This window comes from Ambystoma mexicanum, chromosome 2p (genome assembly GCF_040938575.1).
Source record: "Ambystoma mexicanum isolate Mex_15411 chromosome 2p, UKY_AmexF1_1, whole genome shotgun sequence".
Taxonomy (NCBI): domain Eukaryota; kingdom Metazoa; phylum Chordata; class Amphibia; order Caudata; family Ambystomatidae; genus Ambystoma; species Ambystoma mexicanum.
The window spans coordinates 344,276,081-344,301,980 of record NC_090923.1 but is presented as its reverse complement, the minus strand read 5'-3'; the positions used below and the strand labels follow the sequence as shown (position 1 = coordinate 344,301,980).

The 25,900-nt window shown below is 48.5% G+C and overlaps 1 protein-coding gene across 1 annotated transcript in view; it reads left to right on the top strand.

The window, feature by feature from the left end:
* Positions 1–25,900, top strand: part of DNAH12 (dynein axonemal heavy chain 12) — a 3,791,933-nt gene that overhangs the window by 1,266,186 nt on the left and 2,499,847 nt on the right. The window contains exon 26 of the mRNA XM_069643677.1: positions 3,101–3,253. Within this exon, the coding sequence (XP_069499778.1) occupies positions 3,101–3,253 (153 nt within the window). The remainder of the gene's footprint in view (positions 1–3,100; positions 3,254–25,900) is intronic.

Sequence of the window (25,900 nt, the reverse complement as noted above, 5' to 3'; positions counted from 1 at the left end):
GTTATTATTGAAGAAACATTTGTGCTGACCGCCAGAACTTTCACTCACTGTCATTGGTCAGCACCATTGAGAATGGAACCCGAGACACCCTGCAGCTGATGGGGAAAGGGGACATTCACATGATACCTGTTGGATAATGACCTTTGCAAACTCTATAGTAGATACTTTGGAGGCTGGCCACCTTGTCAGAGCTCAAGAACATGCCGTCTGATTGGTCCTCCCAGGAACGCCACCCCGTCCAGTGTTCCGTTCCCACAGCCACCTGCTAATGGGCATCGGGGGTCATGTGACCAGCACACTGGTACAGAGCCACCCTCCTCGTTGCCATGATACGGCTAGTTTGGCTGACCGCCCTGTAATTACGTCACCCCATTTTAGTTATGTTGGCTTTCTCGTAATGAGCAGCTTGAATCCCACCCCCCTTTTCATATCCATGTCGTATTGGTCATGTGGTTTAGATCGAGGTTTCCCAGGTCCAGCCCGTCCTGAGGGATTTCCCACTATGTGTGTTTATGATGAGGCTATTTTTGTCATTTCCTTTGTTTTTACTAAACATAGGACAGTATCTAGTATTGTGTGTACACCCAATGCATTATTACCCCCTGCTGTTCCCGGTGAAGCCCTTTGTACTTAGCCTGTAGCCTGTGACCTTTGGCTTAGAATACCCATGTCATTTCCTATGTAGCTGTCCCCATCATCCCCCTTCTTTACTCTTGCAGTTGGTAGGTGGGCCCCACCCCCCCTTTGAGTATGAATGAGCACCTTTTAAAACAATTCTATGATGGTAACGACAAGTGCCAGTTGCTATTAAACATTATAATGTACTATTTGTGTTGTAACAATGCTTTACAGTTTCATCTATGTTATTGGGTCTAAATATTTGTTAGGGAGAATTCTCTTATAAGGCTAATTTCCCAAACCTAGTAAGTCCCCCAGCAGCTTTGCTGGATTTTTGACGTTTGTTTTTTTCACCTGCTAAGAGTGAGACTCTTTTACTCCCACTCTTAGGCATGATTTGAGATATGTCTCTGACTATAGATATGTCTCTGACTATTTGTGTGATTTTGGGCTATGGGGTATTTTACTCCATAGGGTATCATCTGTTTTTTGTGTATGTTACACAGCACCCTCAGTGCAGTAACACAGGGGTGTCATAGTGACCCCCAAACATAGACTCCATACCCTGGGACTGACTACTGTCTCCCAGGGCATGTAAAGTCACCATTGACTTTACTAGTCTTAAATTGTGAACAAAACCAGTACAAACCATCATATTGTGGAAATACTGGAAGGGGTTAATTATATTGCCCCTGGGTCTGTTTTCAAGTGGGCACTGTCCAGTCCCTCCTTGTTGAGTTTCTGGCTGGTGGCAGTGGTTACCACGCGAAATATTCCACCGGAATATTTCCTATAGGATTTTCCCATTGATTTTAAACGCACCACTTTTTGGTGCAATGTTAAAGATACCGCCGGTTTATTTATTTAATATTAAATTCACGGTTGGGTCTTTTTGCCAGAACTCTTTTCTAAAAAGGCATTTGTGTCCGTCTCTGTAACTCAGTCGAGCCCTTTGTTCCACTTTTTGGCGGGCTTCTCCACAGAATCCCTCCAAATGGTGCCACACTGTCTGGGTCCCACAGGATGGGTGGGGAGGGGAATTGGCACCCTGGACTGCGTTGCCTTAGCAACTCAAGTCGCACTCTGTTCTGATTGGGCCAGTGGTGAGCCGCCCGGCTCACCACTTAGCATGGATGAGTGACAGCTAGGCTGTTGAATGGGGGTTTTTCTGCATAAAAGCAGGGCCTTTGTGACTGGAACTTCAGAAGTCGCCACTAGACCTAAGAATCCGAAGAGGGAAGAAGCTGAGTCATCTGCAAAGACGACACCACCAGTGGAGCCCTGCTGCAAAGAACTCACCACTTTCCCAACGACAAGAGAAGATCTTCTGCTGGACGAGTCTTCTTCCACTGAGCTGGTGGGACCAACCAGTTCGCCCTTTCGCCTTCCAAAGACGTCTCTTGGTCGAATCGCCCGTGCCAAGCACCCCGGCGGTCAAATAGTCAAGCTTCACCACTTTGACCGCAAATTAAAGGAACGCACCTTTTACCGATGAACTCCGAAGCTGGTTTCATCCCTGTGCAGTGCAACGACTCCACCTTTCCTCCTCGACGAGACCCTCTCTTCCCCTGGTCGAAACAATGAACTGCAAGCACTGCCAGGAACAAATGCCACCGCTGGAGCTTCCTCTCTATTTAAGGTACTGTGTCCTGCCTGGCCTCCCTTTCTTCGGTTTGCCCAAGGTGACCCTTAAATCCTTGGCTTTCCAACTGGGTTGGCCCCAGACCTTCTAACTTTACCTTCTTGAATCGCCACAACCTCTTCTGAACATCCTGCAAAGACTTTTTAGTGCATTGTAAACCGTGTGATCCTGGTCACATTTCGCTTTGCTCCATTTAAAGTGGGCCTGGCCTATGAACTTTGGCTCTACAGTGTATACTGCCTTCACTGACTTGCTTTGGACTTAGAAAAGTGTTGGGAATTGTTTTATTTTTATGCTCTGCCTTTTTTCTCTCCCTTTAGCTTAACTATTGGAGTGCCATCTAGGTTACGCACTCACATCTGTTTTAACAAATAGTGATGTTTTAACTCTGACTTGTCTAATAGTTATCAAGGGAGGTGTTTATACTTTACCTGACTGTGTTTTAACTTGCTTTTGATTTAGAGTGCTAGGATATTGCCTAAAGTGTGTTTTTAAATAAATAATTATATACTTATTATACAAAGCTCTGGTCAGTGTTTGTTTGCTCTACTGTGTTTTTAGCCCTATTGTGTATACTCTATATACTGCCTTACTCGGGAACTGCACAGGATTCTGCCTAACAATATTGAAATGTCTATGCACTTATTTTACATGAAGGCATATGCTTCATGGTTTCGTTGCTACATATTTTGTTGATAAATCAGTTTGAATTGATGTTTATAGTGTTGTCACATATTGTATCAAATAGTAAAGATAGCTGGATTATCTAGTATTGTGTTATTCTAAAACTTTGGTAAGGTAGCAATGCGTTTATCATTCTACATTATTTCACTTTGGCAGATTGGAGCCTTTTACTTAAATCTTGGTGGAGCACCGGAGGGCCCCGCTGGTACCGGGAAAACGGAGACCACAAAAGATTTAGCCAAGGCGCTTGCTGTGCAGTGTGTTGTCTTTAATTGCTCTGATGGCCTGGATTACTTAGCAATGGGAAAGGTATGTAAACTAATCTCGTATGTGTCTGTTCTTTTAACTACAGGGATCACAAATAGATATTGAGGGAAGAGAGACACATGCGAACATCCGATATAAGAACATCAAAATCCTCAGGTTTGCAGACAACACTGTAGCTGTGCAAAAGTCTGATCACTTCATTGATCAAGTGAAATTCAAATTACAGACACAATCAGTGAAATGCATGCTAATATATTTTCATTCTAGCTCAGAGTAAAAATGGCAGGACGCGGTTCTTTGATAATCCTCAGTAGGTATTAGACTGGGGCTAAAACATACTAAAAATAGGGAACATGCTGTAAGCAGGTATCTGAGACACAGCGTCCACATGCAGTGCCCCATTCCAGGGAGGAAACTTTGCCAGAAGCAGACAGGATGAAACAGTAATTGATGAGAATGTTTTTAGCCATAAAGATTAAGATGTGTGTGAGGTGTGGTGTCGTGCACATTATCCTGGATTTATGTATTGGCCTGAATTCAATCATATGTCGATTCATGTGGCTTAAACACATTTTTATTTGTATGCGCACAGGAAAGGTGATTGTAAAGTTAACCTCCTTTCTCTTCTTCTACCATTAATGGTGGCACCCAGTTGAAGGCCCTCCTGGCCCCCTTCCCCTCCTCCAAGGTCCTCATTAATGTTTATCTGAATGGTACCGTCTTGGTCCAGGGCCCTCAGGCTTCCTCTTTGATAGACGCTTCCCGCGCCTCATCAATTTTCTTTCCTCTCCTGCTGTCCCCTCTCTTCCCCCCATTACTTTCTTGCCTCCCCCTGCTGTCTCCTCCTTGGCAACCTTGCCCTCTCCTCCTTCCTCTTCTGCCCCCACTCGGGCTTCTTCTACACCTCCGCAGGGCATACCGCTGATTTGTACCCCTCCCCGGAAGTCTTTCAAGGATGGCAACCTTCTCCATATTGCCACTCTCAACTCTTGCTCTGCTGTCAAACACTCCTCTGACATCTGCCGCCTCCTGGAAGAACTTGACCTCGATGTCCTCATTCTAACTGAGACATGGTTCACGGTCAGCTCTGCCATAAGCTTTTACTCTCTCCTCCCTGATGGCTGCAAGATCCTCTCCACACCCAGATCCAACCGTTGCGGAGGGCGTGCAGCCCTGATCTTCCCTGAGTGGATCCCTGCCTCTGTCATTCCTACGCTCTCTCTCTCTCTCTCTCTCTCTCTCCTGGCCTTTCCCTTACTGTGGCTACCATCTATCAGCCACCTGGTCAGATCTCCTCCTTCCTCTCTGAGTGGGCGGACCTCTCCTCTTCCCTCCTGGGCTCAACCACTCAACCCCTCCTTCTTGGAGACGTTAACAACCACCTGGATGCTTCCTGTCCTTCCTCTGCACTCTTTCGCAACCTCTGCGACACTCTCTCACTCTCTATTCTCCCCTCTGGCCCGACTCACTCTGCTCTGCAGGACACACTCTGGATGTTCTTATCTCTTCAGACCTCCCCCTTTCAATCCCTCTCACCACTCCTGTCTCCTGGAGTGATCACTTTCTCCTTTCCTCCGAACTCACCCTCTCTACCCCTCAGGCCAAGCCAACTCCAGCACTACCACCTACCTTCTCGGTTATCCGACTCATGAAGCGTGTGCCAGTTGAGGCTTTTGCCGCCACTTTCTCACCCCCCCCCTTCAGCTGACTCACACCCTGACACAGCCTTTTCCATGATCCATTCTGCTATATCTGATACTCTTGATGTTCTTTCCCTTGACATGAGGATCTGCTTGAAGCCTATCGCCAAGTGCAACTCCTGGTACGACTCAGACCTCGTCACCCTCAAACGCAAGTGCAGGGTGGCTGAGAGGAAATGGCGTGCTTCCGGTACATCCTCTGACAAACTGGCCTGCTGCTTGCTCCAAAGGCAATACCGGCTCTCTGTCCGCCTCAAGAAGAGAGCTCACATCCAAGCCTGTATCTCTGCGGCATCTAATAACTCGTCTAAAATCTGCAAGGAACTGGCCAATCCTTTTGCATTCTCTACCTCTCATGTCCCCTCCCAGGCCCTCTGCACGGCTCTGGCCTCTTATTGCATCTCTAAAACTCAGGACATCCTTTCCTCTCTCTCTTCCTCCTCCCTCTCCTCCCTCCTTCTCTGCCTTTCCCCTGTTCTCCCCAGGCGAGGTTTCTAGACAAGTCAGATCTATGAAAGTCTTGTCAAAATGGGTTAACCTCTGTTCCTCCAAAACCATCAAGGACCACATTGACACCCTGGCTCCTGCTCTGGCTGACTTCTGCAACCACTCATTTGCCACTGGAGTCTTCCCTTCCCCACTGAAACATTCCCTTGTGCACCCTCTTCTTAAGAAACCATCTGACGATCCGTCCTGCCTGGCTAACTATTGCCCAATTTCCATCACTCCTTTCCTGGGTAAACCCGTGGAAAAGCTGCCCATCTCCCCGCTTAATCTTCACACTGAATCTCTTGGTTGTCTCCATGACAATCAGTCTGGCTTCAGAGATGCCAGAAGCACGGAAACTGCTCTCCTGAACATCCGTGAAGACCTGCTCTCTAACCTTGATTCCAACACCCCCTGTGTCCTCATCTTACTTGATCGCTCGTCTGCCATTGACACAGTCAACCATGCCATCCTGCTCAACCGTCTCCGTGATAACCTGGGTATCACCGATCAGGACTTGGCTTGGCTGATCTTTCCTCTCACATCGTCCCTCCCAAGTCCAACTTGGGTCCTTCCTCTCCTCTCTATCTCTACTTGTGGTGTTCCCCAGGGGTCTAACCTCTCTCCCTGGCTGTTCAACCGATTGCCTGGCACTTCTTGCCCACCGCATTGCTGCTCTCTGCCCCAACTTTCAGTCCTATGCGGATGACACTCAGCTAATTTTCAGTCTCCCTTCAGCCACCTCTTCTCCTTCTCTCATCTGCCTTAATGCCAGTAAGACTGAGATTCTCCTCATCGGCACACCTGCTCCCTCCTTTCCTGTCACTCTCTGGCCGGCCTCCCTTGGCCCTCTTCCTGCTCCCACCTGTGAGCCTAAAAACTCAGGGTCATCTTCGACTCCACACTCTCCTTCTCTCCTCACATCTCTGACGTCTCTAAGAAGTCACACTACCAGCTGCACCTCCTCAGAGGTATTCTTCCTTTCCGCTGCTTCCCCCAGATACTCACGGTCTCTAGAGCTCTATTTCTCTCTAGGCTGGATTACTGCAACAGCCTCTTTCTAAATCTTCCTGTCTCCACTCTCTGCCCTCTGTAACTCATCCAAAACTGGACTGCGAGACTTGTCCTTGGCCTCAAGGCCAGGGATCGTATCTCTCCAGGACTGAAATCTCTGCACTGGCTCCCAGTGACTGTGAGGATTACGTTCTCCACAAGGCCTTCTGGGTCCTGGGGCCTCAATACTTTCAACTCTCTCTTCCTAAATATCTTCCTTCTCGAGCTCTTCGCTCATCCACCTCCAACTCTCTCAGGGTCAGTCGCTTCTCCAAGCAACGACTTGGTGGTAGATCTCTTATCCCCTCTCTCTTCTCCCCTTGCCCCCTCCCCTGCACTTGCACAATCTCAATGTCACATGGCCTAGTAAGATCATTGTCTCTGTCTTCCCTCTGTTCCCTTGCCTTGCCTCGTCGTGCCTTGAAACACTTGTGTATAGGTGTGTTATAAATGCCATATCATATCATAACCACGAAGGGACATAGCTTGGTAAAAAGATTTTGGGTTCAAGGAGGATCAAACAAATGGTGTAGTGTTTATAGGATGAAGGGTGCTGCTCAACATAGAGCCATGGTCCTTAGCCTTAAGTCCTAATAGGTAACAGTTCTTAGGGTGAGGACTTATGACCAAATTGATTTAGCAGTCACTCATAGTTCAAAGACTGCATGTCTCTTCTCCCAGAGGTTCATAGCTAGTGGTACCACCCCTAAGGCGGTCTTTACTTCGCTTTCTGAAAAAGTCAGTTTCTTCCTTTTCTCTACTGTCACTCACAGTTCTCACAATAAAATGGCTGCAAGTCTCTTCTTCTGGAAGTTTCTAGAAACGGTGGCCCTCATAGTCGGTAGTTACTTAGCCCTGTGTACAAAGTCCTTTTTCTTCCCCATCTCTATTGGGTCAATTTTGAGGCTGCACTCATTGAGTGCTATGTGACGAATCTTGACAATTCGTCCCTTCCCTCCAGTAGGGAGCCTCGCCCTTTGAGGCTAGGGAGGTGAGCCGCTACGCAAGACCCTCGCTAGGGGCATAGATGTATTTACAACAGGTCCCACTAGGGCCAGGACCAGGACGGCAGATTGCCTTTTTAAAAAAAATATAAAGCCATCTTTGTCTGACTGATCCACAACACTACGAGTAATTATGAGCTGTTGGAAGTCGTTCCACTCTGACAGCTAACGTTTGTGATGGCAAAACCTGTATATATGCTTGATATTTACAAAACCTTTGTTAGGCAATCACTTTTATATTCAAATGCGTGAGTTGCATTTTTTAATCCATTGCAAAAACTAGGGTTTTCCCTTAAGAAAAGTAAAGGTAAAAATGTTGCATCATTTTACAATATTAAACGCATGCCTATGCTTCAGTCAAACAAAGGGTTCCCACAGGTGGTGCTAAAATGATGTTTCGACGCAAGCATTCATTTCCCTCCCGGTCCCCACATTTCAGAGGTCTGTGGCCGCCCAAAAGGTGCAACCATAAAATAGATCATAGAGAAGTTAAAAGGCCAAATCTGAAGGCGCAAGTGCATCAAGAAACCTATGAAAGGATACCCAAAGTCATAGAAGGGTGAGAACAAAAACTGTGTGCCAAAGTTACACACTGTTTCACAGCTGTAAAGGTGTCCCGTAAAAATATCCATTCAGCCTATCATGTCATCTTTGATGACATTCTGCTGCACGCTCAGTACTACCAGGAGAACCAACTGCAAAGTATGTCACACAATGCATATCAGTGATGTTTATAAATAATCTTTACATTAATTATATTTTAAATACATGGTAGGACCTTTACTGTGAAACAGTACTTCAAACGACAGCAGGACATCTATATCTATACCCACAAATCTCAGAATGGTCCTATGTATTGTACAGTCCAACTCTACAGAGTTAACAGACATTTTAAATTACCTTAAACTCAAGCTGGTAAGACCCAGAGCCTAAACCACACCCACAAAGGTAATATTGTGCCGGAATGCCCAAACCATTGCTCAATTTTGTACTCTTTTAAGTGTTGGATATTTTGAACAATTGCACAAACAGCAATGATGTGTACAGTATGTACCACTTCATTTGTTATAAGAGGTGCCTTCATTGTGCTGCTACGAGGGATGCTGTTGCTTCTGTAAAGAAGGCATGGAATCAACGGTAAGACAGACACAAGTGGCCACAGTTCAAGGGTTTTTATTGTACTTCAACAATGGTGTGATAAGCACCTATCTAACCCTAAATCTACAGATGGGAGCAAGCTACGACCATCAACTAATGATAATAATGCAGTCCTAGTGGAGTCTCGTCAAAGTAAAAAGGCCTATACTAAAAAAAAACTATTGCCAATCCTTGCTACTAAATACAAATCGTGTGAAAAAGACAGGGTTTCCCAAATGATATGTCAGGATGTTGGCCTCCCTTCCCCACGTTTTCAGCACACGAAAAGGCGGTTCACTCGAGCAAAGCACACACTCTTCTTCGGCACGAGGATACAGTTCCGTTACCAGCATCAGGGCCTTCTGTACTCAAGTCTCTTTACGTCAAAATCTCTTGATTCAGAGGTCCTGATGTACCAAAACATAACACAAAGTTCCTTTCCTCTTATACATATTCAATTCTTGTGATTCACCCTCGATCCCCCTCAGTCGGGCTTAGAACCCTTCTATATCATGATCGTTACTGTAGATCACCCTCTTCTGGCTCAGATCCCCTTTTTTCACAATGTTCAGAGAATATTCTTTTGAATGGATTGTGTCCTCCAACGTATTCCACATGTTTGACATGTAATGTCCACAGCTGTGCACTTCGGAAACTTTTTCGGCAGAGGGCGTCCTGCGTCGATGACGTCGGGTCGATATCCCTCGAAGGCCTCAGTTGAGGGCAACGTCACCGGATGTTATAAATAGGATGCACAGCACCCGTAGCCTTAGTTCTGTTTTTTCCACAAACATGTTTGCTTCAAGAACCCCAGCGCCTCGTGTGTTTCATCGCAGTGATTTCTTTTTCTTCGACCCCTCTGACTTTGCGGTCTGGCTTCAAGACTTGCAGGGACTACAAGTCTAAAATGTCGATCACTGACTCGCATCGCATTTGTTTGTGATGCTTGGGCGAGAGTCACAACACCGGCGACTGTTCAAAATGCCAGTCGCTGACTGTGAAGGCCTTGCGGGAGCGTAAGGGGAGGCTCCAGGTAGGTAGGGGCTCTAAATCGTCCAAAGGGGTTTCCACCGACGACTCAAGGGGTGACTCTCCGCGTCGGGTGGAGGCTCGGGGATCTCGGTCCCAGAGTGGTTCCCGCGATTCTTCTTCCTTGTCCCTGCACTCTAGGAAACTACGTCACCGGTCACCTTCCCCGTCCTCCTCCAAGGATGGTGCCTCGAGGAAAGTGGCATGCCCAACAAAGTCCTTGACTCCGGAGGAAGGGGCTGCCTTTAAGGAGCAGATGTTGGCAATATTTCCATCGCAGGGCACGGTCCCGGTCGCGCCTTCTACCAAAGCCGGCAAAGAACTGTCTCGTACCGTGGCTCGCACGCTTTCGGGCTCACGTCCACGATGCGACTCACACTGGGAACCTTCGAGGTCCCTCCCGTTCGGACAAGGCTTCGGATAGTCGCAAGAGACATGCTTCCAGGTCTCGGTCTTCGTCTCCGGCGAGACCACTGGCGTCGACTAGGTTGGTGCCGTGTCTGTCCAACTTGGACGTCTATGCTTTGCCGTCTTATCAGCCCACGGTGCCGTCGGCACCAGTGCCGACGCCGAAGTCTTCGGCGCTCACGACACCGAGGTTGTCAATGCTCTCTGCGTCGAAGCCTTTGGCGCACTCAACGCCTTTGGGGATTTTTGCCCGAAATATGTCTTTGGAGTACCCGGATGTGGTTGATCCTCCAAGGAAGGCTACAGTGCCATCTTTGAGGCCAGTTTTGGACTGCAGGCCCTCTTCTGTCACCAGGCCAGGTTTTCATCTCCCTCTGGATGACATTTATGAAGAGGAAGAAAGGTCTGAATTTGAGGACCCTGTGGAGCATGATGTGGTTGCAGTCTTTTCTGAGACAGTCAATTGGAGGAGTTGAGGCAAACCCTTCATGATGCCTGTGGTTTGGACACTTCTCCAGAAGTGGAATTTGGCAGTCCTGAGCCTGGGGCTCATGCTGAGCCTTCGTAAAGATGGCTCATTGCTAGGGTATCGGAGTATCTGGGCTGGTCCAGTCCTCCTAAAGACTTTGTGCAGGATGATCTAATGGACATTTTAGATCAAGGTCCGTTCTCTGACCCGGTGTTACCGTTTCATCTTACTTTACAGAAAAGGGTGGCAGCTGCTTGGCAGTCAGCGGAATCTCTTCCGGGTGTTAATAAATCTTTGACAAAGAAGTACTGCCCTTCCGTTAGCGACCCCAGCTTATTTGTCTAATCACCCCACTCCCGAGATTCGGTGGTTCAGGTGGTTACGGCTACCTCGAGGCAGGCGGCGTACCCTACCATCTCTCCTGATAGGGACGACAAACGCTTCGACTGTTGGGCTCGTAAGGTATTTTCTGCAGGGAGCATGGCATTGAAATCGGCCAACTCCACTTGTGACTTAGCAAGGTTTTCACACACTCTGTGGAACCGTGTTTCTTTAGCGGCTGAGCATATTCCCGAGGGGGGAGAAAGGGATGGTTTCCTTGCTCTCGTGCAAGACGGCAAGGATGCCATGTGCGAATCCCTTCAGTCGGATTTGGATGCGGCTGACAGTGTTAGCCGGTCCATGGCTGCGACCACCGTTATACGCAGATTTGCGTGGTTGCGGAAGTTGGGTTTTGCCCCGGATGTGCAAGCCCGTCTTTTCAACATGCCCTTTGATGGCACCGATTTGTTTGGCAGCAAGGCTGACGAGAGCCTTGAGAGGTTGTAGACCTCAAAAGCTGTGGCGAAATCTTTAAGCGCTGCAGTGTGTCAACCTCTGCCTTTTCGTCCTAGGGGACAGCAGTGGAGGGGAGGTTCTTTTCATTACTACTCTTCGTTTGGTAGAATGAGAGGAGTCACCAGTCAAAGGGGTCAGCGAAAAAGTACCTGTGGTGGTCGGAGAAATAGAGGTGCCAAGGCCGCTCAGGCAGCTGCCTCTTTGCCTTCATGCACTGCCACAGCCGCTCCAAAACAGTCATGAGGCCATGTCCCTCCCATGGTTCGCCGGTTGGGGGCAGGCTATCTCATCATCTCGAAGAGTGGCGAGCGATTACCATAGCCCACGGCTACTGCCTTCCCTCCCTAAAGCGGCCTCACGACAACACAATGAGGAAACTCTCTTTGAAGCTTCCGGATCCGCTCCATGTGCAGGAATTCTTAACCCCGCTGAAGAAAGGCGCTATAGAACTGGTGCCTGTAGCGGAGAGGAACAAGGGATGGTATTCCCCTTATTGTTTGACCCCAAAGAAAGACATCGGATTGAGACCTGTCCTAGACTTGCATTGGTTGAACAAACTTCTCAGGAAGGACAGGTTCAAGATGGTCACTCTTTCTCAAGTCCTCCAGGCCCTTCAACTTCGGGATTGGTTGGTGTCTCTACCTACAGGATGCTTACTTTCATGTGCCGATTCATCCCAAGCACAGAAAGTACCTGAGGTTTGCGGCTGGCGACTCACACTGTCAGTTTCGGGTCCTGCCATTCGGATTGACCTCCGCCCTGAGGGTCTTCACCAAGCTAATGGTGGCGGTGGCAGCGTACCTTAGGCGAGGGGGGATTCACGTCTAACCACACCTGGACGACTGGCTGATCCGGGCGCGCTATCCCAAGCAAGCATTGGATCACCTCGGTCACACCTGCCGCTCCCTCCACAGGCTGGGCTTCTCCCTCAATTTCAAGAAGTCGCATCTGACGCCTTCCCAACAGCTCCAGTACATCTGAGCTGTGTTAGACACGTCCTTGGGGAAGTGCTCGCCACATTGTGCAGATGGTGGACAAGTTTCAACATGCCCAGTCTCCCGGCTTTCAAATTCTTAAGGTTGCTTGGCCTTATGGCATCCTGCATTTTTCTGGTGCCAGAGGCCAGGCTGAGGATGAGATCCTTGCAATGGGTCCTCAAGATGCAGTGGTCGCAGTTCTCAGGCAAGATGTCAGATCCGGTTCAGATTCCACTCTCGGTCTCCCAGGATCTCCTGTGGTGGGCCAACAAAGAGAACCTGATGAAGAGGAAGCCATTTTGCCAACCGTGGATGGGGCGCTCATGCCAACCACTTGACCACCAGCGGTCGTTGGTCTCCGTCGGAGTCCAAACTCCACATCAACCTGTTAGAGCTGAGGGCCATCATGCTAGCCCTGAAGGCTTTTCTGCCATCTGTGCGGGGGAAGAGTATCATGATCATGACCGACAACACAGTGGCCATGCATTACCTCAACAAAAAAGGGGTGGGGAGTAGGGTCACTCCCATTGTGCAGAGAGGCAATGCAGCTCTGGTTCTGGGCCATCCAGCAGGGAATTTCGATCTTGGCAGTTCATCTGGCCGGAGACGAAAATGCGGTGGCGGACACTCTGAGCAGGCAGAGCACGATCTCTCACGAGTGGGAGTTGGCTCAGGAAGTCCTTCTGGAGATCTTCGCCCTTTGGAGAATCCCACAAGTGCATCTCTTTGCCACCAGTATCTAGTGTCAACCAGAAGTGCGAGAGATTCTGCTCAAGGGAATTTCCTCTGAGAGGAGCATTAAGAGACGCGTTCGTAATGGTTTGGTCATTCCCACTGCTGTACGGGTTTCCTCCAGCCCTCGTCGTTCCTCAAGTGTTGCGGAGGTTACAGAGGTTTGTTTCCCACATGATCATCATTGCTCCGGATTGGGCCAGGAGAGCGTGGTCCCCGGGCCTTCTAGAAATGTCCATCTGCCCTCCACGCCGTATTCGCGCGCGAGGGGGGGTGGGTGGGGATCATGTTCTCCATCCAGAGGTCAAGACTATCAACCTTCACGCTTGGTATCTGAAAGGTTGAGGTATAAGGATTAGGACCTCCCAGATGACGTGATGGAGGTGTTGCTTTCGGCCAGGCGGCCTGCTACCAAATCCCTGTACGTTGCCGTTGGCGTAAGTTCTGTGACTGGTGCAGAGGTCACAATGTTCATCCTTTTCAGTGCTCCATTCCTATGGTTTTGTCTTTCTTACCTTCATTGGCCCACAGGGGCCTTCAAGTGGGTACCATTAAGGGTTACCTGGCGGCGCTGTTTTTGGGTAAATTCTGGTGGTCGGCAAGGCCGTACCAGGGGCACGCAGACCTCCAGCTCTCAGAAGGCCCTAACTCCTTCCGTGTCCCAAAGAAGTAGGAGGCCCACACAAGAGCAATAGTTACTGCTGTTTTATTACAAGAAAACAGACAGGGACAGGCACATGGAGCGTAAGTTCCAAGCAGCTTCTCATGGCAACTGCGCTTGCAGGCCCCTTTTGTGTCTGAGTGATGTGATAATGTGTGTCATCTGAGAGAGCTCGTCCCCAAACCTACCGCCACTCCGGGTTGGTTCCCTGAGTAGTAGGTTCAGTATAGACCCATATAGTGAAAAGTTTTATTGGTAGAGTAGAGGTCAGATGGTACGCTTGTGTCGTCCCTAAAAGTGGTTACTTCTACATGGTTACATCGAGAGGATCAGTGATTGGTTGTGTTGTAATATCGTCAGTGGTTAGACCCTCGTGTCCTGATTGGTCCACCAGCGAGCTCCCAAGCCTGGGACCATCGTTGTTCCCAGTCCGCGATGTACCTGGTGTTAGCAACAATGTGTGAATATATGTCAGTGGACGACAATGGACAGGTCCTGCTACTGCCATTACAGTGCTAATTTCCCAGTGCCGCTGATGTCTGAGTTGTTACAACTTTGTTGCGAGCTGTGTCCCAGCCGTGGCTGAGGCACTGCTCGCCTGGTCACGTGTTGAGAGACCGTGGCTGAGGCAGAATTATGGGGATTTGATTTGTATCTTGCTCCAGATGGCTGCAGAAGTGTCATGTGTCACCCTGGCTTGGAGAGCACGGAATGTGAAGTGCAACATCACGACCTTAGCTGCGCGGGCTTCAGCCAGGATTGTTCTGCATGCTCAGCACCTTGGGCTCCATACGAGTTGCTCTGGGTCTGTTGATTCTAGTTTGAAGCCTACTTTGGCTTTGTTGTATGACGTGGCCTGAGGTCCATAAGAGCAGGGGATGTGGGTGTGCAATATGGTTCTGTGTACATCTGCTCGGGTATAGGCCCTGTCATCGAGGTTAGTAGCATGAAACGTCTGCAAGCATATGCACCAACTCTTCCGGCGTCTTGCGTTTCTGCGGTGCGGTTGTTGGCCTATGTGAAAAATAATAACGATGCACGTCTGTGAGGGTACGCGGTCTGCTGCGTCATAGCACTGAGCATGTTCTTCGTGTGAGTTGGTGTGTCTGATCCAGGTGCGTGACAGCACGTGTGCATCTGTGTGTTGCGGCTATGTCCTCATGTCATCTCTAATGATGGTTGCTTCGGTTGTAGACCGTTTTAGTCAAGCTGGTCCATGCGGTCGGTCGTAGCTCTGTCTTGGTTCCCACCTCGTGCTTTGTGCGGGATGCAGCCTGGTTTCGCGGGTGGAGTGTGGGCGCAGTGGATCTTGACATCTGAGGCCGTGGACAGAGGTGCAAACTCATCTTACTGTGGCTATTTTGGTCGTGATGTCATCGGCCATAGCTTGTATGTTGGTCAGGGGAAGGGACCGTCCCATTTTCCTTCTTCAGTCTCCCCTCTGGTCGACTTGCCGACCACAAAATTATCCACTCTTACATCGTCACGTAAGCACCATACCTTCGTTATCCCCGCCAGATGTCCGTAGCGGTTGACGTGATCCTCAAACGACCAGTACATGTATACGCATCCACCACCGGGCTTACAATAGACCCACTTTCCAACGTGGATTTTCTACCTTTATTGATGGTGGGTACAAATCTGCTTCTACTATTTGCTGGCGTAGCTGTTCACGTTCCTTGAGGATCACTTCAGTGTGAGGTTCATCTTCTGCTGGCATGAGGATGTGCATGCCGATCATCTCTTCTGCTGTACGTTTTGACCATGCCATCCATAACTTTATTCCCATCAGCAATGCCATTCCTAGTATTGTACATCCCGCTAGTACTTTAAGACCATCCGCTAGCCACGATGGCATCCACAACCAGATGTATTAATACCAGCTTCCATCCTTCTTACTCCCCTTTGCCTCGTCTTCCATTTTCGCCTACATTTATGCCAAATGTGATATCGTTTCTGATAGTGTGCCATTATCTTCATCGTTTGCGGGAATGAACGTACAGCCAGAACTTCCAATTTACGTGCAAACTCCTCCTCCCATGGCAGTGAGGAGGTCCAGACGGTATCTGTTCTGTAGTGCTACCATTCGTATCGCCCTTAACTCTTCTTTGATGGTGTTGAAACCATTCACTGTGGAGTTGATTGTCATCATCAGCTCCCACCTTGTGATCTGCAGCCTCTTCGCATTTGCGTATGCTTGTACCCCTGGATGTATTATTGGCGAAAAGAACATGGCCGCTCTAATGAATAATCTGTGAGGTGCTGGAATGTCGGTGAGCGCTGTTTCTGATTTACCCCAGAGGTAATTTCCTGTTAGTGGTTCCCCTTGTCTTTTTATTCTCGTCAGTGTCTTTTCTGTGGTGGCGGCACCCTGGGGTGTGCTGTCAATTTTGTCCCAGAGACCACCTTCTTTTGTTTCCTTCATCCATTTTAGGAAAGTCTTCCATCTTGATGTTCTTCTGTGGTACTACCAGGGAGGGAACGTTGATATGCACCAGCGTACACACTCCACCCCATGATTGTGATAGACTATGATATGCTTTTGCTCCGCAAGCCCAGTAGTGGTCCATTAGTACTGCTGTTCCAGCACTCGCCTCAGGGATCTTCCCTATTCTTTTGCATCCTTCATTCATTCCTACATCAACCTCTCCATTATGCTGGTAACACAGTGTGGGTGATGTAATGGGTATTATGGTTATTGGCTCCTCCTCCTTGTCCATCCATGTGAGCAGTCCCGCACTCTTTGCCCACTCCTTGTAGCACTTGTCATTTTCTTCTTGTATCGTTACTACCGGAGATTTTGCCACGTCAATATTTTGCTTCCCACTAATCCGTCCACCCAGCCGTTCTTCGTATACACCTTGCCATAGATCAGGATCAGCGGTCTTTCCCAGCACCCGGGTTCACCTCTCTTTTGCGCTCCATTTACATGGCAGGTAGTCCAGTGTCACTTCTTTTGTTTCCCCTTTATCTGGTCTTTATGTTATGTACTGTAGTCCTTCAGTGAGTTGCCAATAGTTGTCGAACATAGGTAGTGTTTTGATGAAGTTGTCTTTGTATGGGTATGTGGACCTTGATTTCCACCTTAGTGTTGCGGATCTTCCTTGGAATCGTCCTCGTGTCTGAAACAGTGCAAAATATAGGGGGCACTCCACCGTGGATGCTGGTATTTCAGTAGCCACAAATGTTCGGGAGGCGCACATGGCATGCAGGATCAATGAGCAGACATAGCAGTTGTCTTTTGTCGTATCCTTACCAATTTTGAACGTGTTTATACCACATGTTGTATAGACGTGTGTGGACTCTGTAAGGTATGTGTCAACCCCATGTACATAGAGGGAAACACTACGTTTGCCCTCCTTACCTTTTGTCCCATGCTACTTGTACCACCTGACACAGTCCACCATGCAGCTGAAGTGGGGGAAGGGTTAGTATTGGGTGTTGCGGGTGCATGCAATGCACAATAGGCCTGCCAGACAGCGGCAGTTATCAGTCCAGTGGTCAAGAATACCCCCAACATTTTAATCACAATTGTTTCGACCACTGGCATGTTACTTTTTAACCTATACTGCCGTCCTGCAGCTATTGAGACGAGATGATAGAGATGCCCACCTGAAAATTCTGTACATTTTTTCGTTATTACTGTTAGTGCTTGTTACTAAAGCTCTACGGATCAAATAGCTGTTCAAAGCCCATGCAAAAAGTTCCTCCCACATCCGCCTAACCGCCCTGTCTCTGAGAGCGGTTAGGGCCGCATGGAGGTGTGGCTCTGATTGTACTATGAATTGAATAAACGCATTGTAATAAGCACGTGGTCGCCTGGGCCTAAAATGCGTTGGCCTCTTAAGTCTGTTTACAAACAGGTGTGATAGTGCCTCTGGGTGGTCAAATGGAGGCAGCATTTAAGCTTGGGCAGTGATCTGTGCGTTTCTTATCAAATGTTTGCATATAACAGTACAATGCGCGAGACGTGCATGTGCGAGCCAAAAGAGAAGAGAGCATGCATGTGTTTACATAGTGTTGTGCATATTATCAGGACCTTTTAACAGTCTCATTTGTTTATTAACTCTTGCTGATAATTTATTTTATTGTTTATCACAGTACTCCAATATCATTCTTCACATTCAGAATTCTGTCAGCTGCTCGGTGAGGACCTCTTGTGTCTGTGACCTCCTGAGCATAGGGTGGGCTGTAGGCTGTGACTCGTTTATGTCCTTAGGGGTATCTAATGCTTGTGATGTGTCTTTTTCCGTCATCTGTCGTCGCAGTTGCTGATGCGTTGGCCCTGTTGCTGCTGTGATGGGGCGCGATCGGTGCTTTGTAGGGCTTGATGTCATGAATGTGTGACCAAACGTCTTTATCTGCTAGCTTGACCGCTCTTGGTGCCACCTTTTGTATAACATGTGGCCCCATAAATCTAGTGGCGTTCCACTTGCGCCTGAAATTCCTAAGGAATACAGTGTCTCCTTCTTTCACTGTCCACTGTCCAGTTTGGTCCTCGTTGTTAGCTGTTTCCTGTTGGTTGTTCTCTGACCCGCCCTGTGTCCGTCGAATCTATTGAGAGATAAAGGAGGCACTAGTAACCAAGGAAGTGACATAGTCATACATTTCTTTTCCAAAAACATCATCAGTTTCCTTCACAGTCACATATTGCTCTTGTGGGTGGTGTCAGTGGGAGGTGCATTTGGCGTCCGGTCACCACCTCATGGGGCGTGAGGTGGTGATCCGAACTAGGCTTGTTTTGCAATTCAAACAGCGCCAGGGGAAGGCAGTAAAGTCAGCTCTTCTTGGTCGCCTGCTGTGTTTTTGCGATGGATTCTTTTAAGAGGCCTTCGAGACGTTCACAGACGCCATTGGCTTGTGGGTGGTACGCACAGGCAAACTTATGTTTGATCCCAAGCAAGGCAGTGATGTGCTGAATAGCTCATTTGCGAAGTGTGGAGCGTTGTCTGACCTTAATACTTCACATACTTCCCACCTTGGGAAAACTTCCTTCACCAGGAACTTTGCTGCTCGAAGTGCATCGGCATGAGAGCAAGGGCCAGCCTCGATCCACCTTGAGAAGGGGCACACTACCACAATCATGTATCGGTAGCCTTGGCAAATGTTGATCATGTCAACGTAGTCAATGTGTAAGTGTAGGAAGGGTCCTTCAGGTCGTGGTATTGTACCTTTGATCACTTGCAGCGTGTGACCGGCCGTAAATTGTAGGCAGGTGGGCAATTGCTGATAAAGTTTGCAACGTGCGCATTTTGTTCGGGACAGAACCATGACTCTTTTATTCGTGCTGCAATTACCTCCTTTCCTGTATGAGTGGGGTGGTGCAGCTGGCCCAGTGCTGTTTTTAGTAGGGTCAGGGACATAACTACTTTTCTTGTGTTATTTTGTCTCCATAGTGCATCTGTTGGAGACATTGTGCATCCTCTTTTTACCCACAATTCTTTCTCTGCCATTGGGGCTGCTGCCTGTAGTTCCATAGTCTGTGTTTCTGGGAGGTTCGTGTAGCCCTCTTTCATTATCATCTGTCTTGCCCTCCCCCTCACTTTTTGTTTTTCATGGAGGTCCCACATCTTGCCAAAATATGCAGCATGTTTTGCATGGGAGTCTGCTGCTTCATTTCCTCTAGATATTGTGTCTTCCCCATTTTTGTGTGCCTGACATTTCACCAGAGCCAGCTCATGTGGGTATGTTATTATCTCTATTAGTTCACCCAGGAGGAGAGAATGCTGTACTGGGGTACCATCTGCTCTCCTAAATCCCCTTCTGAGCCACCTTATCAATCCTGAATGTACCGTAGACGTGACATATGCACTGTCAAAATATATTGTTACTCTTTTACTGTTACTTTCTTCTAGAGCCACTAGTTCTGCCGCCGTGCTGAATATTGTTGGGGCAATTTGATACATTTCACTGGCTCGCTTGTCCAGTCTTCCCTTAAGCGCACAACGGCTGCGCCTGTTCTCCTTATGCCATCACTCTGGTCAATGGTTGAGGATCCATCAATGTACAAGACTTCAGCTCCTTCTAGGACGTTTTCCTGTACCTTCTGCGTGGACGAGTAGTACTCAATGGCATATGTGCAATCGTGTGCATTCTCGCCCTCTGGTACCTCTTCTGCTAAGAACTGTGCTGGGTTAACATTGCTGCATCTCACTATTTTCAACTCTGGTCTCAATAACATAATCTCATATCCTGTGGCCCTCTGGGTAGTGAGTGTGCTTTTTGGTTTATGCAGAATTGCAAAGAGGGCGTGCTCAACATACAGTGTAGTGGAGCAACCCATAGTGATAGATGATGATTTTTCTACTGCGAATGCTGCAACAGCCAGGTGTTGTTCACACAGGAAGTGTCCCATGCTTGTCTTTTGTGTCAGCACTGCTTTCATTACCGCCCCATCGCAATGCAAAAAGATGTAAATCTCTCTCTTGTAGTTGGGAGTAGCCAGAACTGGTGCTGTTGATATGGCTTCTTTTAACTCATTGAATGCTTCAGTCATTTCTCTCGTCCACCCCAGCTTTTTACCCCCTCGTTGCGCTTCTTTGAGAGCTGCTAATAGGGGCCCTGTGTATGTGCTGTAGTCGAATACCCATGCTCTACAGTAATTGCATAGGCCTAGAAATTGTTGCAATTCTCGTATTGTTTGTGGCTGTGGTGTATTCATTATTGTCTGTGCTCTCTGTGGTGCGATGTTTCTCCCTTTTTGTGAAATGATCTGTCCTATGTATAGGACCTGTTCCTGGCAATATTGCAGTTTTGCTTTGTCAACCTGGTACCCTTTCTCGGCCAACACTGTGAGCATCTTCACTGAGTCCTTTCTGCACTCGTCTTCGGTTGTGCTGTAGATGAGAATATTATCTACATATTGCAACACCGTGCTTTCAAGCTCAACATTCCCCAGGTCCATTTGAATGACCCTGTTAAAAATTGATGGTGACTCGCAGTATCCCTGGGGTAACCTAGTGTGCTTCCATTTTGTATTGCAGTATGTGAAGCTGGTCAGATCTTGTGAGTCTGGGTGTAGTGGTATTGAAAAGAACGCGTTCTTGAGGTCAATCACGGTGAACCGTGATGCCTCTGTTGGTATCCCACACAATATCGTGGCCGGGTTAGCTGCCACCGGATATTCTGTCTCTACAATGTGGGTAAGGGGTTTCAGATCCGTATGAAACGCCAAGACCCTCCCTTGGCCTTGCGCACATGTTAAACTGCTGTGTTGCATGGTGATTCTGATGGTACTAATATACCCCTCTCTATTAGTGCGTTGATCGTCTCATAAATCCCTTCATCTGCCTCTTTTGACAGTGGGTATTGTCTTTCTCTGGGCAGTATTGCTCCCTTTTTCAATTTTATTTTTTCTCCGCCAATGCTCTTTATGCAACCCACATCGTAGTGACTAGTCGTCCATAGTGAGGCAGGTACAGTAGCTAAGTGTTCGCAAAAATCAGGTGGTGCTGGGAGGGGCGCTTCTAGTGCCATTGCCACTTTCTGTGCTACTTCCTTGTATGTTAATTTCAGCCAAACATAGACACTCATCTGGAACACCATCTCGCCATCTCCTTTTTCATCTGAGAAGTTCCTCATCTGATACTTGCGTTAACCTACACCCTTCCACCAGTGCTATTACTGCTCTCCAAGCTCCCCCTTCCTCATCCTGAGAATGGACAGCGATCCAATCATTCTTTGCTACTATCCATTCGATGTCCACTGATATTATTGCCCCTTCTTCCTCCCCTGCGGGCGTCTCTGGCCTGTAAAGGTAGGCTGCTGGTCTTCTCCATACCTTACCCTCAATGCCTGGTAGCCATGCTATTGTCATGATGCCTACCCCCGGGGACCCAGACCAAGTGCAGCAACCCCGGAAGCAGGCATCAAGTTATTCCAAGCAAGCCCAACAACCCCTGCTAGGGGCTATTTGGGTGCAGTCCTGGCGTCTATGGAGAGGCAGTCCTGGCGCCATAGGCGCCAGGCTCATAGATTAAAACTTACCTGATGCAGACCATGCTGCAAATTTACCTGATGCACACCATGCTGCAAGAACTCCAAGTCAAAAGAGGCTTGGAAGGACTACTTTACCTAGGGACTATTTTTTTACTCGGGTGGGGCTGGGGAGGAATACTTACCTGGGACTACTTTGGAGGCTATTTAAACCACGCCCGAAGAGCAGCACGTGCTTTGCGTTATTCTGCATCCAGCAGCGTAACGCTCACCGTGCCTGCAAGTCTGCATCCAGTCTTTTGCCACTCCCGCCTCGAGTCTGGAGCTCCTAGAAAAAGGGAGAAAGAAGGAGAAAAGGTTAGAACAAGAGCAATACCTTTGATCCTTACCTGAATTCCCGATCCACCGTGCCTTCGAGCTGGAAGAAAGAAGTTAATTTATGCGTGTCGCCTCGCCTGCTGCAGCGTCGCGCTGAACTCACTGGGCTTCAGAGCATCTTCACATTCCACCGCATCCTTCTGCATGTTCCCGCCGCACTCCGGCACCTAAGGGGAACCCAAGAACAGCAAGGTGAGCCAAGGGAATAAACAGAGGCAATATTAGTTACCCCCTATAGACTTACCTGATTTTACCACCGGGGGTACTATTCCTCTTCACGGGTCGGCGCAGCTTCCACAGCATCCTCGCCGAACCCCGGCCCCTAAGGGGAAACAAAAGGACAGCAAGGTGAAACAAAGGGACAAACAAGGGGAAACCTCCTCACCACATTAGACTTACCTGATTTTACAGCCGGAGGCATTATTCCCCAAGACTTCATAGTTTCTCTCAGCGCCTGAATAAGGGAAAAAGCAACAGGTTACATACTGACATTATTTTATCGAACTGTGTTGGATAATACAAATCCTTACCTGAATATTACCGGTTGCCACGAGGAACTCTTCGCTAGGGTCAAGCTGTAACCTGCAAAGAATCGGACAAGAGTGAAAGTCAGACATTTTAACTCTTACAAACTACATACTTACAGCGTCTTGCCGGAAATCTCTGAGTCAACATTGTTCTGGAACTCACCAATTCCTTCGAACCAGTGAAGCAACTGTTTATCTATGCGCCCCTGCGCTCAATGCAGGATGGAGAGCTCATCTTTCCAAACCATCAGGTGAGACTATAAGAGGGGACATCAAAGGTGATCAGTGGGGAGAACAGCGGGAGTGGGTGGGGGTTAACGCTCAACTCCACGGGTGGTTAATTCCCTTTCTCCATTTGCAGAATAATATTCCTACGGGCCAAGCAAACGAAGCTAGGTGGGCCAGTCCAGTCCGTCATCTCGACACTATGCGTCACATTGGTGGAGACCGCAGCTGTCCAGTTCAGATCGACGCCCCTGTGGGAGCCAGGTGAGCGTAACAGCTATTGGCATGTCTGTCCCGTATTGAAAGATCTCAGCGTCCACTGGTTCTGCTCTTTCCACTGTCTTGCCGCAGTAAGCCTGGAGTAGGTGTCTTGCCGTGAGCATGTGTATGCCTGGTGTGGAGCATATTATGCCGATGAATGAGATGGTAATGTTCAATCTACTCATGATGTCACGGCCGAGTATATCCACGGGTGCTTGCTTTGAATATTACAAGGGCAGAGATAGGTTGTGATCACCTACCGATAAGGAGATGTTATCAGTAAAAGGAACCACCCCTCGAGCCCCAGAAAATCCCTGTGTATGCATGGCATCGCTTGACAACTTGAACTTCCCTTCCCTGATGCAGGATCTGGTTGCTCCTGTGTCAACTAGTAAAGATAATGTTTTGTCACCTATAGCCACCTTTATGCGTGGTTCCTCCGCAGAGTTTGGTGTTACCGATAGGATGGGACACAACACAGAAGTCTGTGGGCTGTCCTAGTGGGGGTATAATGATTGTCCGTTGCCTGTGTAGGGGTTATGCCTCATGATCGCCACTCTCCCCAGTTGTGTCATTGGTACTGCAGTGTCCGTTGGTTGTTGTGTGTCGTCTTGCAATTGGGTTAGTTGCTGCACTGTGTGAACGTGTTGTTGCTGTGCCGCTGACATTTGCTGTTGTGCTTGTTGTTGAGCGGGTTGGTGTGAAATTTGCTGTGTGTTGGGCATCACTAGCTATTGCTGTTGCTGTTGTGGTTGTGGCATGGCGCATTGCTGTCCCATCTTTACCTGACCCGTATGTTATGATTCTTGGTGATAATAATTGTTTGGTCCCACTTGGTAGCTCTGTTGTCCTTGTTCACCCCATCCTAGTTGTGCTGGTCTTGCCCTGCATGTACGTGCTACATGTCCTACTAACACACACGTCCAGCAGGTGAGCGGCTCTCGTGCTTGCCATGGGAATCCCCCTGTGCTATCCAAATACCCTTGCTATCCGTATTGGGAATATCCTCGAAACCCAAGCCCTGGCTGGTGTGCTGATGGTCCAAACCCCGTCCCCCTGTTGAATCCTCCTCTCCCTCTATAGTTGTTCATGTAGCCGTTGCCCATAGACATGTATCCTCCCCCCTTAGGTTGTGCGTATTGTTGTTGTGTTGTGTATGGAGGCGGATGTGGCAATTGTTGGGTTGTTGCGGGTACCTGTTGTATTGCTTGTTGTTGTTGTGTGGTCTGTTGCACCGGCTGGGTGGGACCGGTTATGAGCGCTCCCTCTAGGGCATATTTTGACAGTTTTTTCTGAACCAATTTTGCCTCATCCGCCTTCCTGTCCTCCTTGTGCTTCACCTTTTCTTGCCATAATCTACAATAGTGCACTATTGTTAGTTGTATCTCTGGCCACGCCTTTGCTTCCATCCCCACCAACTTCTTCAATTGCCTCTGCACAGGTTCTGGGAGCCCCTGTATCAGTATGTGATAAAATATAGCTAGTGTCTTGTCCCATGGCTCCCGCGTTTCCAAGCGCCATTTCTCCTTAATTTCTTGGATGTAATTAACGGGGTCCTCATTGTCACGCTTTTTGCGTGACGTAATCGCCCGTATGTCTGATGTGTCAGAGTACTGTACCCTTAATGCCTGCCATACTGCTTGTCTACAGTTTGCAAATGGCGACCCATCATGTGACGGGTTGCTGATTGTCTCCCCAAGAAACCCCGCCCTTTTCCAGATGTCATCTGCGGCGTCACCCAAAATGGAGATCAAGAGCCCCTTGATGTCCCCAACCGCCAGCCTGTGTCCTGCTGTCAACTTTTCTATTTCGTATATCCTCTTCCCTGCCCCTCTGCTTAAGGAGGGTAGCCTGCATTTAATGTTTTCCTTGTCTGCATGCTTCCATGGTACATATTGTGGCCTTGTCCCCCCCTTTTCCAATAACGGCAACTGCGTGTATTCTGCCATTTCCTCCGGTGTGCGTTTATATTGAGTTGTTTGTACGTCCTGTGTCATCCTCCATGTCAGCCAAATCGTCGAATAGGTCAATGAGATTGCGTGCGTGTCTCGTTTCCCCTGTGTTCCCTGCGTTGGTATGAGTGGCCCGTGTTATGCGCTAGTGCCGACCCTTCCCTTCTGCGCCAGGTGGGTACCTAAACCTGTTGACATATGGTGTGTGTGTGTAGCTGACCGGGGTATAGTTTGTTGGGTCTCCTCCTTCCCTGCGTTTGTCCCTCCCTGTCCAGCTGTTGTCTCTCCTCGTGTTCTACATTCCCATGATGACCCTGTGCCCGTGCGCATGATGTAAAGTTTGCTGAGCCCTTCTCCATTTTCATTGCTCTGTCCTCTGCATGATTCCTCGTCATCCCCATCATTGAAAAGCCCCCAGAGAACGTGAGTTTTGTACATGGGCATCGAACTGTTACCGTCTCTAAATCTATGTCTTTGCACTTACCTGCATCCATGGTGCCTGCCTTTTCCTGAGTTGCTGTTGCCAGTTCGCTATTGTGTGGCTTCAGTTTACTCCTCACAGTTTTGTCATTTTCCTTTTGTGCTCGTTCCCCTAGCCGTTCATCCTTGTTTCCCATCACCTCCCTGACCCTGCGTAGTTCCTTCATTGTAGCGTCACTCGCCTCGCTCAGGGCTCTTGCGTCCCTATCCTTTGTACTCACCTCTCCACAGCGCCATGCTACTATACTGTCCAGTATTCTGCCCACCTCGTACTTACATGTGCCTTCTGATAGAATCTTTTTCTTCCATAGTGTCATTTCCCGGTCAACCTCTTCCCCCTTCTTCCTCTCTTCTCCTATTCTCCCATTGTTCGATGTGTGCTGCCCTTTCTGCTGTACCCCGTACGCGTGCCTCTTCCCGCTTCCTTTCCTTTTCCTC